Genomic DNA, 15932 nt, shown 5'->3' on the forward strand with positions numbered 1-15932 from the left:
TTTAATTGTTTTTTTAATGTAAACGCAACGAAAATCATATTATTTTTAGGATTAAATCAATTAAAGCGAATGCTACTGCAATACAAGGAATAACGTAAATTACGGAACGAAACAATTTCATGATCCAGTGTATGAATAAAAAAAACAAACCGCCAAAATATTGAAGGAATCCGTTCAAAGGGGAAAAAATGCAATAAAAAGTCCGGCCCGATACAGAATGGGAGTGTGGTTAAAAAGCAACGAACGAATATGGTTGTGAACATCCGCTGCAGACAAAAGTTTGGCTACTTGACTATGCAAATTATATTTGCGGACCGCCGCGGTTGAGACTCGATCTCCGACGGTTTCATTCTATGTATAAACGTGTACTCTTTTCATATTTTCATCCGATTTCCTTTTCCCCTCGTTCATTTTGTTTCGTTTTTAAAAGTCGCGGAACAATGCTGCCTTCCGCGGGGCTCATTCGCCGCGAGCGCTTTTCTTGCACGTCGCTTTCCTTACTTATTTTTATATCTATCTCTTTATTCATATCCGTTTTTCTTTAATACTTTCGACTCATAAATGATGGAAACGGTCCCCTTGGGTGCGTTGTTCAAATAACATGTAAATGAGTCAGATTCACAAAACAAAATTACAAATATAATTTGCCTCCATGATACATAATATTTTAATGATAAAGGATGCGTTCAGAAATAAAATTTCTTTAAATTATATATTTTATCATAAAAATTTTTGAATAGTTAAATACCACTAATAGGTTAATAAATTTGAACAAACTGTATTTTTAATTATAACTTTTGCCATAATAGTGTTCTAACTAAAGTTCCCACTCATTCCTTATGGCGAAACGTAAATATGAATCTATTTTTATGACAGACTCCCCTCTCAGTAACACCGAAGCCATTTAGATAAGTCTTTTTTATAGTTCTTTATTGAAAATAAATTGCCTAGAATAAAATCAGACACAGTTGGAATGGCTTTCCGATAGATGTGTATGAAATAATGTTTGTTAGATAAGATGAGTCACTTATCGATAGCGTATGTTCGTTTGAACAATATATTTTTGATCGATTCAAGTCAACTTGTATTGAAATACTTTATATTATGTCTACTTTCTGAGCTAGCGACATAGTTCATAGTAATAAAAAAATGTATATATTATGTACTTACAAAATACAAACAATGAATACCGATATTAACAAGAAATGATAAATCATAAAATTAATAAGAAATAAATAAATAGATAACGTCATTTGATACATTACATTTTTAAGGTTTCTTTAAAATGACTAGTGACCCGTCTATCAAAAGAACTGTCCTAAAAACGTCCACACCCACACCCGTAAACTATACGCTGACAGGAGTTTAGCTTTTTATCTGTTTCCTCTGTTTTATTTGGACAAAATTTATGAGGCGAGTGGCTCTCGCGATAAACATTTTCCTCAAAATTGCACGGATTATTGTTCTTGTCGGACGAGTGGGGACTCTTAAGTTATGAGCTACGAATGACCTTTGCCACAACAAGAGATATATTCACTTACATATTTTTCGCTGAATTCCCGGATGTGTTTGACACAATTTGAAATAGCCCGTAATAAGTTCACAATATTATGTAATAAGTATATATCTTTGTGTGACTGACAATAAAATGTTTTCGATAGATATTAAATCATAAAGGTACATTCCAAGCTTCCATACTTACAATAAAGGTAAGGGAAATTTGTTATGAAAAAGGAAACAAAATTGCAGGCACTTTTATCAAACCGATCAAAGGGCCGGTCGAACATTCCGACTTCTTACGACGTTAGTAAAAAATACAATCTCTCTTTATAGTTACCATTCCACTGGTTATTATATCCGTGTCGATACGGTCCGACTTACGGACCGTGAAATGTCCGAACTCGATATTGCAGCCCCCGGCACAACGTCATTTCAAACATTTTAAGCTCTAAAGTTAGTTCGCTAGAGATTAAAACATCTTTATTTTATTGCAAAGCGCCGCTATTAAAATCATTTCTCTGATGTGGTATACCTACTTACAGTATATAACGTAATTAAAACTAAGAGCAGAGCTATTTTTAATAAAAACATATAAGAACGGAGACATTCTTATTTTGCTAGCCTGCTCCGGGTATCAGAACTCTCCTATTCAGAACCCCTCGGTTTGACGTTAACCGTTAACCAATGTACCAAGGAGATGAACTCCATTTTTCAAGTGTGATAAAATTATCTTCTTTAATAAATAAATCCCCTAAATCTTCTATACTTATAATGTGTATTCGCTCTAATCAACAGTTTATAGGAAACATAAATTTGGTGATAGGAAATATGAAAACGTAGCAGATATATGCGATTAACGATGATTGTCTTTCGGAATTGTCGCACGAAACGACGTAAGGTGTTGCCATTGAAAAATCAATCAAAATTTTATGTGCGCTGGGGAAAATACTGGATTTATAGATCGTTTTATTTCAAAAATGACAATAAATTGATTATAATGCTGAAGAAAATGAATGAATGAATGAAGGAATGATAAAAATGCAATTTACACATCTACTAGTAATGAATAAAACAAAATAAACATGGATAAAACTAATCGATTCTTAGTAAAATAATAAATTCGGCTCGAGCTCGAATGTATTATTTCGTCGGAATGGCTCATCGGGCCATGCTTCCTGCGACATCAGTGTGGTCGTAACATGACACCTTTATTAATATGCTTGAATTAATAATATTGTAGATATTCGACGGCGGGACCTAAGTATCGCGTGCGAATGATGAAATCGTGAGGCTTCACTGCATCCATTCAAAATATCGATTTACATTGACTACAATTTATCGACATTTTATTACATATCTATACTAATAAGTAATATTATAAAGAGGAAAGGTTTGCAATTATGTATGTATGTATGTATGGTTTTCACGCATAAACTACTGAAGCGATTTAAAAAATTCTTTCACCATTAAAAAGCTGCATCAGCACTAAGCAACATAGGCTAGGTTTTATCCAGGAAATCCCACGGGAACGGGAACTATGCGGGTTTTTCTTTGAAAACGTGGGCGAAGCCGCAGGCGGAAAGCTAGTTTTTTCTAAAATAATGTCACTTTCATCCCTTTTAATACATTATTATAGGTACCTAGTGGTTTGTTGTTGTGTGTTGTTGAACTTTCTTCACTACTAAAGTACTTCGCGTATAAAGAAAATTGTTTTGAGTCATATTTAATTTTGTTCAGTAAGTCAAAAGTAAAAGAATATAGGTAATTAAATATAACGAACTTTATTAAGCACATTCCACCCATGAAAAACACGAAGTGAGCGTTAAATTACAAATACCATAGTACTACAGTTGTTAATTATTTACAAACAAGCTATCATCCATGTCCAGTTATTACGGAATATTTATGTCACGCTTTTATTATTGTAACGATGTGATATAACTGAAATTGGACGGCGTCGTCGTTATGCTAGACACAAAAAATATTTAATCATTATTTATGACTTATCAGACATTTAATTTACGGATGATACTAAGTTATGGCATAAGTATGACCACAAGTATGACGGACGTACCTAATTGGTATAAATTTGTTCTATATATTCGATCACGTATTAGTGTTGAAATCAATTTATATGAAGACTGTAATAGTATCCATCAGAGAGCTAATAATGAGTATCTCAAGATAATTGCATTTAATGATGACACTTTACCGACGACATTAAACCGAAATAGAATTAAATTAACGATACATGTCATTCACATTACAAATATCGAAGTTGTTTATGAGGGTCTATATTGAAAATAGGTAGGTAACCTTAATTTATTGTATGAAATTAATACCAATGACAAAACTATTCAAAATAAAAAGAAAGTTTGATTAAGTAAGAATTTTAGCTCCTGAGCAAAATTATAAAATACGGGCGCAGGTATAAATTCTACAAATATTTACAATGGATGATTGCAGCCGTCCAGCGAGAAATCCCCTTGGCAAACTGAGAGTTAAAATGGGGACGAGAAAAATTAATCCTAATGCGATTTTAATGAACCCGAAATGAACGAATGTAATAATGAATTGTTAAATCTGCATATTTCTTTTGTGTTAAGGTATAATAATGGAATGAAAATAAGACCAAACGACGACTTATAGCTTTTTATTTTCATTCTTATGCTGTATTCATTTTATAATGCAGATAAAAGCTTAGTAATATTTATCATAATAAATAATAATTCTCACAAGTTACACCATCTTAACAATTTTATTAAAATTCTTTATTCCCTGAAATATGTTGAATACGTGAAGGCTTTCACAAAATTGCTTTTCTTAAAGGCATATTACCAAGACGCGTATAATACGAGTCTAAGACAAAATGTAATAATAATTAAGGCTTAACATTGCACAAAGTCGTATGCCTTAACATCGAGTATAAAGCATACAAGCGCTGAAAATGTACACCTGAAGTCTATGCTCGCTTTTGCATTAACGAATGCGGAAGCGGCACTGTGCATACAGGACGCGCTGCATCCTCCCTTTCCTAGGTGTTCCCCCCGAACCCTACGCCTCCCACGACGAGAGGGCACCTCTCGCTCGTACTAGGCGCCTCCAGCAGCAAACCATGTCCCACCCGTGTGTTCATTACCTCCACGCGACCCAACAATTCAAGTTTGCTTTCCGCCACACAATCTACCTTACCAGACTGACTACACTACACCCATACAGCGGCCACTCGAATAATAAAGATGCAGAAATTAACCCGACCGTACTGAAAAAGAGGAAACTAAGTGAAGCTATCTCGAGTTGAATAGAGGTAATGCCACGCGAGCACTTATACAGCGAATGAAAGAAACTCGTCGTGAAAACGCGATGAGTTTGTTGAAACAGAGGGTAAATGTCAACTGCGGAATAAAAATAGTCAACAGATAAATGCAAACGATAAACACATGGGACATGAATGCATCTCTCTCGACTATTTCTTTAGTTTGCTCAGTCAAAAGAAGGTAAAAACTTAACAGCAATAATAAATAAAATGTTTCGCACTTTATATACAAATTTGGTTCAGCTCATAAAATATTCAATTACGCATAAGCACACATTTGCTAAGGCCAACAACAACGACCACGCGGCACCCCCATTAAAGATGCCTAAGGGCCATTTAATCGGTCAGTGGATGTAAATTCGTAGGCCCCAAAACAAATATCCCGAAACTAATAAGGAATAGAAATATGTAAATCGTCTACCATATTGTTTTACAAGTGAAATCTTCCTTTAATCTTATAACAAATCCGTGTCCAAATGGCCGGTCCGGGGTGAATTTGAATACAGAAGGGTGTGTAAAGGTCGTGTTGAGACGTTTCGTGGTTAGGAAGGAATTAATATATGCAAGACACGCACTGAGCAGATAGCGCTCATAATGTCGTCCTATGCACATATTGCAACAAATTAGTTGCCTACTTGTAAACATGGAGGAAAGTAAGGCCGCTAAGACATCGTCGGTGGGTAGTTTGCATGGATATGAGAGAGGCAATATGGAGCTCCACAGCTGCTGCTGTGCTCATTAAGATGTTTTATGGTCGGCCCATCGGACCGTGTTGCCAATTTAAGATATTTCTATGCGGGACGGCACCGCGTTAGTTTGGCTTCCGATTAGGGGATTAAGGTAAGTCCTTTTAGGTTATTAGTGAAATAATTGCGGGTTCCAATATACGGTTACTATTATTCCCTTGGAGACAATTAAATGTCACTTAGAATACACTTTAACAACTGAGTTCAATTTGCAATTTGCATCATAGATACATCTACTGTTTCGTAATGAATCGAACAAAAGCTGGGTCAAAGAAAAACAAACAAGGTGCAAATAAATCGTTCAATTCGTCGCATACCTATTCCCCGCTTTGCAAGTAAATCAAAGGGTGTTGAAACTTTACACCCACTTAAAGCCGGACACAGTAATAAAGCGTTCGAACTTTGCCAACCCTGGACATCAAATGGGCGACCCCTTCTCACGTTTTGTTCAGAAAATTAAAAGTTCATCAATGTTCTTCGCACGTGAACAAGATACTTTAATTCCTTATATGTCTCATCTATGCACAGATATTGAACGCTACTGTATTGGAGCTTAGTTAATGTATAAACATACACAATATTTTATTTTTATTGCATTAAACTTTCTTTAGCTATATTCTAAGGTTTCGGTAGATTTATAAACAATCGCTGAACATATATGTCGTCATTAAGACCACGAGTGTTATAATATGTTCTTAGATAGTCCAATGCTCAGGTTCAATAAGTGTGTAACGGGACACGCTTTGCTCATGAGTTAGCGAAGTGCTCAGCAATAACACGATACCGGTCGACGTCGGTCACTCGGGATGAATAATTACAGATGAGTTCTGCGCTGCTTTGTAATACGAAGCGGACGAATTAGAGAAACTTTCAAGGATTCTCAATCAAGCGTTTATTTGGACTGCAAGTTAATTAGAAATAAATATAAAACATATTGACTTGGACTTGATTTAGACCAAGTATGTTAAATATAAAAAAATAAAAAGATTTGTATATTATAATGCAAACTAATCTTGATACAAAGCTAGCTAGCTACTAGTTATTATTCTGTGACAAAGCTACAAATTATACAATTAGTTCAGAGTCGTTTGCAACGAGGCTACGTCCATAACGGGCGGCTCAAAGACATCTAAGTGCAAGGGTCCTAATCAAGACGGAATTAATTGTTTCTAAAGAGGTGATTCTGTCGAATATATTCCTTGATTAAGTGTACAGGTTGGGTCCACGACCGAAGGGTTATTAAATAATTTATTGTCTAACAACTATTCGAGAGGGGCGCAGTTTAAATGTTCCACTAAGATTCTGCTAAGTTGTGTTGCGGTATATTGCTGATGTAAAGTTTGTCCATGAAAGTTAAATGAATTCACACAGCAATTTTATCTTAGAGTAAGACGAGAACGGTGCTGTTCTTACTAATTATAGAACAGTATTGTTGATTTTAACTAAAGTTTCACGTATATATTTGATCATTTAACTTTAGCAAAAAAACAATATCGTTACATTAACCTTTTATGTTGCCTGTAGACAAAACAATAAAAAGACTTATGATTGAATTTGGACTGAGTCTTTTATAGCTTTTAATGTACATTTCACCCTGTCAGTGGCAAATTACTCTGGCTGCCCATTCATGCTCAAAAATCACTCTCAATCGAGTCAAGTGGGACAAAATAAAAGGTGAATTCATCATGGGGGTGCGAATCGGCGCCCCTTTCGGGAAACCAAGGCGGGAAACGTATGTCCGGTCCATTTGTACACACTAACAGGTGCTGACAGTTTATTAATTTAAATGTTCTACGCGACGTGACGCAAAAGCTTTTCATATTTATTGTAAACTTTAACTTAGATTTAAGTACTAATTGAAAATACGCTCTTTGGGCTGAGATAAGTAAACGTAATTACATTTACTTAAGTAAAAATTACAATTTTATTAATTTTTAAAAAGCTTCATGCATTAAATTTTTTATGAAACAGTTCACACAGGATCAAGTGGAACTGGGCAAGTATTTTCAATATTTCAAGTGCATTAAAATTTCCAATTAATAAGAATATAAGAGTTATCAAGCTTGATTAAGTAAATTAAGCATACAAAAAAATTTTCATATGCATATTACAAACTTTAGTTTAAAAGAAACGTTACCAATTATTCATTTTCATAATTTGCAGACACAACATAAAACGAAAACTGTTCATTTTTGAAAATCCAAAATAAATAGGTAAAAAGTTTTATCAGAGATAAGACAAAAAACGAACAACTCCTCAATAAAAAGCAATAAGTCGATAAACCGAGCTAAAATCAGAAACGCTTGCTACCGAATGTGAGTATTAACGGAATCGCCTTTCACGAGTCGTTTACCAGATGAATCGAGATTGATTTTATCTGCTACATCTAACATAAATATACCTACTTATACTAGTACGTGGTGTTGATAATATTATTAGTTTGTTACTATCGCTCAATTGAATAAACAGTAATAAGACTCATAAGAGTTTTAAATAGGCAACTATTTATAATAATTAATATACCTAGATTCGATTAGGAAATATACATAAACATTCATACGTAATACGTTAACCAAATATATATGAAAATTGAATATATCTAAACTAAATCTATTTGTATGCCATCTATGATAAGTAAGAAAGGCAACCGATATGTTTCCATCAATGCAGTAGGTATTGTATGGGAACAGAGTGAAGTATATCGACATTTCTGTTAACCCAAACACATCCCGTCACATGTTACCGATGCAAAATTGATCTGTGAGCTAAATATGATATTTGCAACATAAATACGATATCCTGCAGTCAATTCAGTATGGCTTCATGGTCGACGTCTGCTCGTGTGTGGTCCGTAAACAAAGATCTTAATACGTCTACTTACTTTAAAGTCAACAAATTTTATTAGCCCGCAAATTATTACACTTCCATTCATTGCTCCGTATAATTCGATGAAAGCATTGTTGAAATGGATATATTTTATTGATTCGCACATGGTCCTCGTTTTCCGCTCTATGTTTGATTTAATGGTACTTAAAAGTAGAGTTATTATTTACAAAATAAAAATAATCGGATAATTTGGTAAATTCATTATACTCATTTGCTTCAGCAAAATTTAAGATCAATGAGTAATTTCGCCCAGACACCGGATGCGGTCTAGCGAACACAACTTCAATTATTATTATTGAATTTCCTATGCCATAACAGGGGGAAAAATACAGGGATGCAGTTACTTCCTTTGACAGTAGTGAAATAAAACTCAGTTACACATGTTCATAACAGGTAAGAATTTAAGTTAATGAATTGGTGCTTTTTTATTATTTACAACATAATTATAGGAAGTTATTCCCCTTTCTTCTTATTAAAACAAAAGCAATTTCACAAAAATGTTTTAATTAATTGACGATTCAAAGTTAAATTTAACTTCCAAAAGCCACGACACTAATTCCCTGCTCCGTTTGTTTCTATAATTAATTGGAAAAAGTTTTTCAATAATTATTACACCACTCGATGTTGTTGTTTTCGACAAAACTGGAGGATTAATTGTTGATTTACTTAAATATTTGAAGTCATTGGGAAATTTAGAAATCCTTTCTCCTACATAAAAAAGTCATATTATTTTTAATGGCAACGAAAGTTTACATATTTGTATGAAATGAAGTCACAGTTAGTCAACAAATCGCACGGATAAGCACATTAGGTACCTCCGTTTAGTGGTCGACTCATTTGGTGCGGCCAACTGGTGCGGTGGTTTTAAACTGACTCCAAACCAGAGATGCGCTTCACTTCACAATTAGTTTCTTATCTTTTTGTAAATATTACTGAATTAGTACTACTTTCAAGTATTACAACATACCTACCTTAATGTTAATTTTATTTATGATATGATGGAATTGATTTTCCTAAACAAATGAGTATGATGTAATGCAACAATTTTAGTATCAGATTACAAATACGATACGTTGAACACATGGCGCGTGCAGTCATTTGTACACAAATCGACAATTCGGTCGTGGCAAAATCGACACGACTAAGGGTTGCACTATTGTATATAATATGTGAATAAATAATAATTATAAAATTATAATTAACAACCGTGTAAATCATTTTCTATACCTAATAGCAATGGAGCCTTCATTAGTACGTTTGAAACAAATAATGAAATAAATGACGCTCATGCATTTACCCTCGTCAATTCGTCATGCCTTTTCTTTTACTTATATTTTATGAACTAACCATTTGGTCCATCTTCGCTCGAGTTGACTCAGGAAAAAATGATAGCCTATGGGCACTCCTGAATAGTTTGTTTGTTTAAGCAAAATAATTTTCATAAATGACTTCGTACGTATTTATAAACTTTACCTCCTGATAACTTAAGTGGATGTAAATAATTAATTTACAATATTGAATTATACAAAACATTGTTAAAAGTAATTATTTGTTTACCCTTGCAGGTTTCAACATCGTAGTCTCGCTGGAAACGTAATACATCACGAATATTGAAATAATATATGCTTTAACAATATCTCATACATTCATAAATTCTAATTTAGCGTGTGCGTGGATCTTGTTACCAGTTTCGTACTCATTGTATGTTACTCCCAAGACATCGCAGCCCCACAACGCGTATACAAAATTAATTAGACAAAATCTTGGGGTCGTGTAATATTTTATTATTATTTCCGCTACTGAGATTTTATTAACGCTTTATATTTATTACTTCTCTCGTAAGGATCTGAATAGGGACTTGATTAGCATCGTTCCTGTATGGATATATTCCTTTAGCTACAAGTTCGTAATTACAGAAGTTGTAATTACAAGCTTGCTTACATTGTGAGACCTTCGTTGGCATTACGTTTTCGTTATCTCGCTGTGAATGTTGATGGTTGGTTAAATTAAACGTCGTGATCCTCACTGTTATTTTCTTTATTAATTTATCTATAATTAATCTGAATGATTTTAATTAGCGAGAACTCTATTATAATTCTCACAGAATAAAAAAGGTTCCTGATATATTATTACTAATAGGATTAAACTTCTTATAGACGCATAAAGTGAACGGCGTTTTTGAAAACTGCAGAATAAGAAAGATAAAAACATTTACAGCTAGGATAAGAGGCATGTTTAGCGTGGATACAGAAATCTTTCTTTACTTTCATATAAGGTAGTCAATTTGTGTTCCGCTGAAGGTTCAACAGGGTATTCTACTTAGCTGTGAATTGTGTAATGCTACGCGATTCATTCGGATCCGTTTTTAAGCCGCCCTTTATTGTTCTCTTAACATGGTTAGACTCTTTATTCGACAACCTGACGGTTTGTTATTGATACTTCACAATTGCTAAATGAGGGAATTTATTACAGATGTTGAAAAGTATTTAACTTAGTAATACTTAAATAACTTTGACGAATAAATTTGGTTAGAAGCGTAGAAGTAGAAAAAATATTAGACAACTATACAACTATACAAGGCACATGTAAAGAGTATCAGTTAATTTATGCTATAGATAGTCAGATTCCTGAACGGTCTATTCATTTGCGTATCGTCTTTTTATACAAATCTGTATAGATATCGGATTCGGCCTAATGGGCGAAGCGAGTTCTGACCAGTCGGTTAAATCTAATCATTTGCATTAGTGATGCGCGGCCGAAGCTCATACTGCGCTTCATTTCACGAGTACATCCGACATTGATCCAATTTGTGCGTTTGTTACTTGCCTTTTATTTGGACTCTCGTCTCGTCTAATGGAATATGCTAAGGGATATTAAAGGTTTATGAATTTTTCATACAATTAAGTAGCATTTTCTTGCTTCTGCTAACGACAGGCATAAATAATAAGACTCCAAATTAAGATTTATAACTTAAAAAACAATACTAACAATACTTTTGCGTTGTAAAGTAGACGATTTCAGTTTGTTTCCAATGATTGGTGTAAAAATTTTATGCCGGAACAATCGTGCAACTACCGACACCAACAATAAAAAGAAACCACTAATGCACCGATGAAGTTCAAATATTTACCCGACACCGGCGTCCGCGAATTTGTGTTGCACCTCACCACGCCAAGGTATGCCACAAGTCGAAAAAAGTTAATGGTCTAATCTTGGCGTCTTTACCTCTTCCCCTTTTTATAACAGTTTATTATTGGATACATGAAATGATAATGCATAGACACTGGAATATAAGGTACTTCTTCGTAAGTATCAATGTTTTCTACTATTTAGTAACATCTCAAAAAATGGTTCAAAAAAAGTCCACAAAACGTTATCTCGGCTGTAATTGAATTCCGTACACGGCGTAGCTCGGTCAATATTCACCGCACGAACCTGGTGCGGTCAGGATTTAGCAAGTATCGGAAATATTTTTTGATATCTTCGCAACTACTGGCGTGAGGAATGGTTGGTATTTTTATAAACGATTTACACATCTCCCCTTCATGCCTTGTCGTGGTTTTCACTCGTGAGAAGATGTTTCATGTGCTTTTTAAGTTAATCTTTTTTAGTGGAAGATTACTAATTGCTGGTTTGGCTTACCAGAAAAATACCTTATACATTTTTTTGCACAACAAAAAATTTGTAGTGAAGTTTAATGAAATAAATGTAGATGAATCTTACAACATATCGAAAATTTTAGGTGAAATTTACCTTATATTGTTATATATTGGACCTATGCAGATAAATACGATTTCGTTATCAAAATTCACTTGTGTGTTTGTTCAGTCGACTATGCATCATGATAATGTTTCAAAATAGGGAAACTTTGTAATCTGATCGGGTTACCATTTTTGTGTAGTGAATAGGAATAGTTATATATACTTTGTGTAAACTACTTACATCAGCTACTGTGTAAAAACAATTTTTTTTAAAGTGAAACTTTTATTACATCGTCTCAAACTTTTTGCTCTGTGTAGCGCATGTCGCGTGACGGTCGAACCGTACGATAATTATCGTACAAATACGATAATTTTGTGCCTAAGTTTCACTTTTACCGTAGTTTCATAAAACCACACAACATTTTTTAATTCCTAACGTGCATATTCACTACAAATTAAATGGAATATGAGCAGAATGCGTCACGCGTCTCTACTTCGAGAAGATATGGAGCCATTATTTCTTACATTTACGATATCCGAATTGCAATGGTAGGTATATTGATAACCCTCCATTCCTCACATAATGTTCACATAATTGGCGTAACATTTCCACGAACCCTTTCAAGACACCCGTAATGCTGCCTACATGTTATTTAATTACGGAATCTCAAGTACAATGAGAACCATGCCGACTCCTTCACTCGTATTTAATATAGAGTCATATTCAAAATTTAATCAAAATTACATTTTCGAGACTGATATCCGAATATGAAACATTTTAATATTTAATGAAGCTGCTTCTTTGTGCTTTTATTGTAGATTATTGTTTGTATAGATAACACAATACTGACATGATTACGATTCTTATCAGTATTGATATCAATTAAATAATAGAATATACCTACATAATCAATAGTTTTATATATGAAAGATTAACTTAAATAAATGCAACGTATACATACATTAAATGAAAACACGTAAAATACTAGAGGAATTCAACAGGACAGATTCTTATGCCTCCTCCACACTACTCGCGAAGTTCCTCGGCGAAGTACTCGGCCGAAGTTGACTGAAGTCCGCGGTGCTACACTACACACTCGTTCAACTTCGCGAGGAGCGCATACGTTCATATTCAGAACGAACTTCAGGTAACTTCGTGCCCTTTGACTCGGGCGCAAAAACCGACAACAAACGGACGTCGTCCGAGGCGAGGTAAAGTTGGACGAAGTAAGCCGAAGTGCCTCTCTACATTATTCTATTCGTCTAACCTCGTTCAACTTCGCGAGTAGTGTGGAGGAGGCATTAGGATGTGGTTTATAATTCTACCTACTTTACGAGACTGAAGCCGTACAATATCAAAGCGCAGAGAGGCTACGACTTTTAGTCTGCTCCCAACTTGTAAAGTCCCGTAAGATCCTGCGGTAGTGAAGGAATGGAACCCTTGTAAGTCATCCCTTACACTAACGGTCCGTCTCAATTAAAAAGGAATAAATCAAATATCCACGTTAATTAGTGATGAGTAATTATTTTCAGTGCAAGTCTATTAGTAATTACATATGAATCGAATTACAGTTACGGATTGCAACTATCATTTCTTCTCATTTTAGGCTGAACAATTTTTCAAAATGATTTATGAAATTTCAAAAGTAGAGTAATAAATAGTTTAGTATAGAATATATTTCCATTATTATGGTATACTGTATATATTTAATACACGGACCGTTTCCTTCGTGGACGTTGATTAGCCTGCCTCTGCGTCCATAATATACCTATTCCAATTTTCATGGCGGACTGCGATCGACCTCCCTGATTGATTGTTATTGGGCTGGGTACAGCCTGACGTATGGGATAAACTTTCAATGTTACAAGTTTTACCCTATTAGAATACAATATAACAACTTTGTGTCTTATAAAGCTATCTCTATATTTAGTATTAGCTCCGGAAATCTCATTTAGTTGTAAATAATGTAATATACTAAATAAGGTACTGCAAGGTTTAATTATGGTACAAAGCATGTGGCCACTGTATATTATTTTATCGTCTCAACAAAACAAGCACTGAGATACTACGGCTGCGAGTTGTGACCACATTAGTAAACAATGCATCGTCCCTGGGCTAAAATGAAAAAAAATGCTTTAATAAGTTCCCTACATATTGAGAGTATGTGCAATTGTTTGTTGATTGAGTTAAAATTTCGCGAACGTCCAATGGTGGTGAAAGCTTTTGTAACTAAAGGCGTATTTCATAGCGTCGACACAGAGCGCTATCTGATGATTGGTTTTTGGCAATTAACAGTATTGCTCACGTCGCAATCGAGTTCATTCACCGTGTGAAATATGTATGGGATCTGCATTTCCCTCTTTGTTGCGTTCTGCGTTGCATTCATACCGAAATGTATTCTAATTAAACGGAATCAAAACTCGACCTATTGTACAATTTGTAGCGAGTAAAGTCAAGCAACATTTTCATTTTACAGGGTAAAGATCTTCAGAAATATTTATATGATTAGTAGAGATTTGAAATCGATACATATTTCTAGTTTCAGTTAACTAGGTAAGAAAATATTGATCGAATGAAAATAAAGGTTAAAGCAAACAGAGAGTTTCTAATTCAATGGGTATTAAACCCTTTGTCTTAGGTCAATATAGTGTCACTTGACATTTGTTATAAAGGTTACCTTCGTAGCGTACGTTTTCTTTGCTAACACAGTTTTATTACTAAGAAGGGGTGGTTTTGTACTGTGCGAATTAACCTTTCAAATTGCTAGGGTGAAATACACTTGCATAATTTATTTGTAGGTAAGCATTTACCTATACAACTTTCTACACGACTAGCATTTCAAAATGAAGCGGTATAAACACCGAAGCAAACAAAGTTAGCTTCGTTAGTATAATAAACGCAATTGGAGTAATGTTACAACTGCAAGACAATGCCAAAAGCGAATCTTGGGGAAATGGACTGATTTATATTTTTATGAAACAATGCTCCCTAACACACTGCTATCACGTGTTAAGAGAGCAATAAATATATCGAATTAATTAAACGTATAGCGTATATTATAGCGAAGATTATAGGAAATAAGATGAGTGTTTGGCACGGAAAGAAAATTGGCGCCGCACTATCTATTAAACGTAATATAAGGATATAATAGTGGTTAAGTTGGAAATAAATAATGCGGTGAGCCAGAAAACAATGGGTTCAGTAATGTGATATTCAGTTAATTTTGGAGAACGCGTAGTTTAGTCGTGACTGAAGATTTATGATGGTCCATGTATTAGTGTATTTCATTATTGAATTACGTGTAGGTACATATATTATAATAATTATTTGTGTCATCAATTAAATCAGCCTTAAAATACGTGATCAACTAGAACAGCAGCTTTTGTTGTATATTGCAATGAGAACTTTTAGTTATATTTATTACAGCATAAAATGATTTCCCGCCGTAGTAAAGAACGAAGATGAAAATAATAACAAAAGACGCACCTCTCATTTTCTGCTCGTCAAGGAGTTGTCTCTCCAGGTTGTCTTTGACCTCCCGCTCTCTAAGCACATCCATCTTCAATTCAGCTGCAACAAAACAATCGATTTTATAATCTTCATTATTCAATCGCGAGATCTTATTATTTCTATTTAAGCCCGCTTAGAAAATAATTACATAAACATCATTTAAACTTATGAATGTTTCTCTGTACACAAAAGGCTTTGTATAAATTTAACAGTGAGCTAAACCGGTAACAAGGCCGTTAGCGAGGGGCCGATTAGGAACATAAACACGGATT

The 15932-nt window shown here is 34.3% G+C and overlaps 1 protein-coding gene across 1 annotated transcript in view; it reads right to left on the minus strand.

Moving 5' to 3' along the window:
• Positions 1–15932, minus strand: part of LOC123693835 (dachshund homolog 2) — a 119365-nt gene that overhangs the window by 8247 nt on the left and 95186 nt on the right. Inside the window, exon 9 of the mRNA XM_045639073.1 lies at positions 15637–15720. Coding sequence (XP_045495029.1) covers positions 15637–15720 — 84 coding nt within the window. The remainder of the gene's footprint in view (positions 1–15636; positions 15721–15932) is intronic.

Source organism: Colias croceus, chromosome 8 (genome assembly GCF_905220415.1).
Source record: "Colias croceus chromosome 8, ilColCroc2.1".
Classification (NCBI taxonomy): Eukaryota; Metazoa; Arthropoda; class Insecta; order Lepidoptera; family Pieridae; genus Colias; species Colias croceus.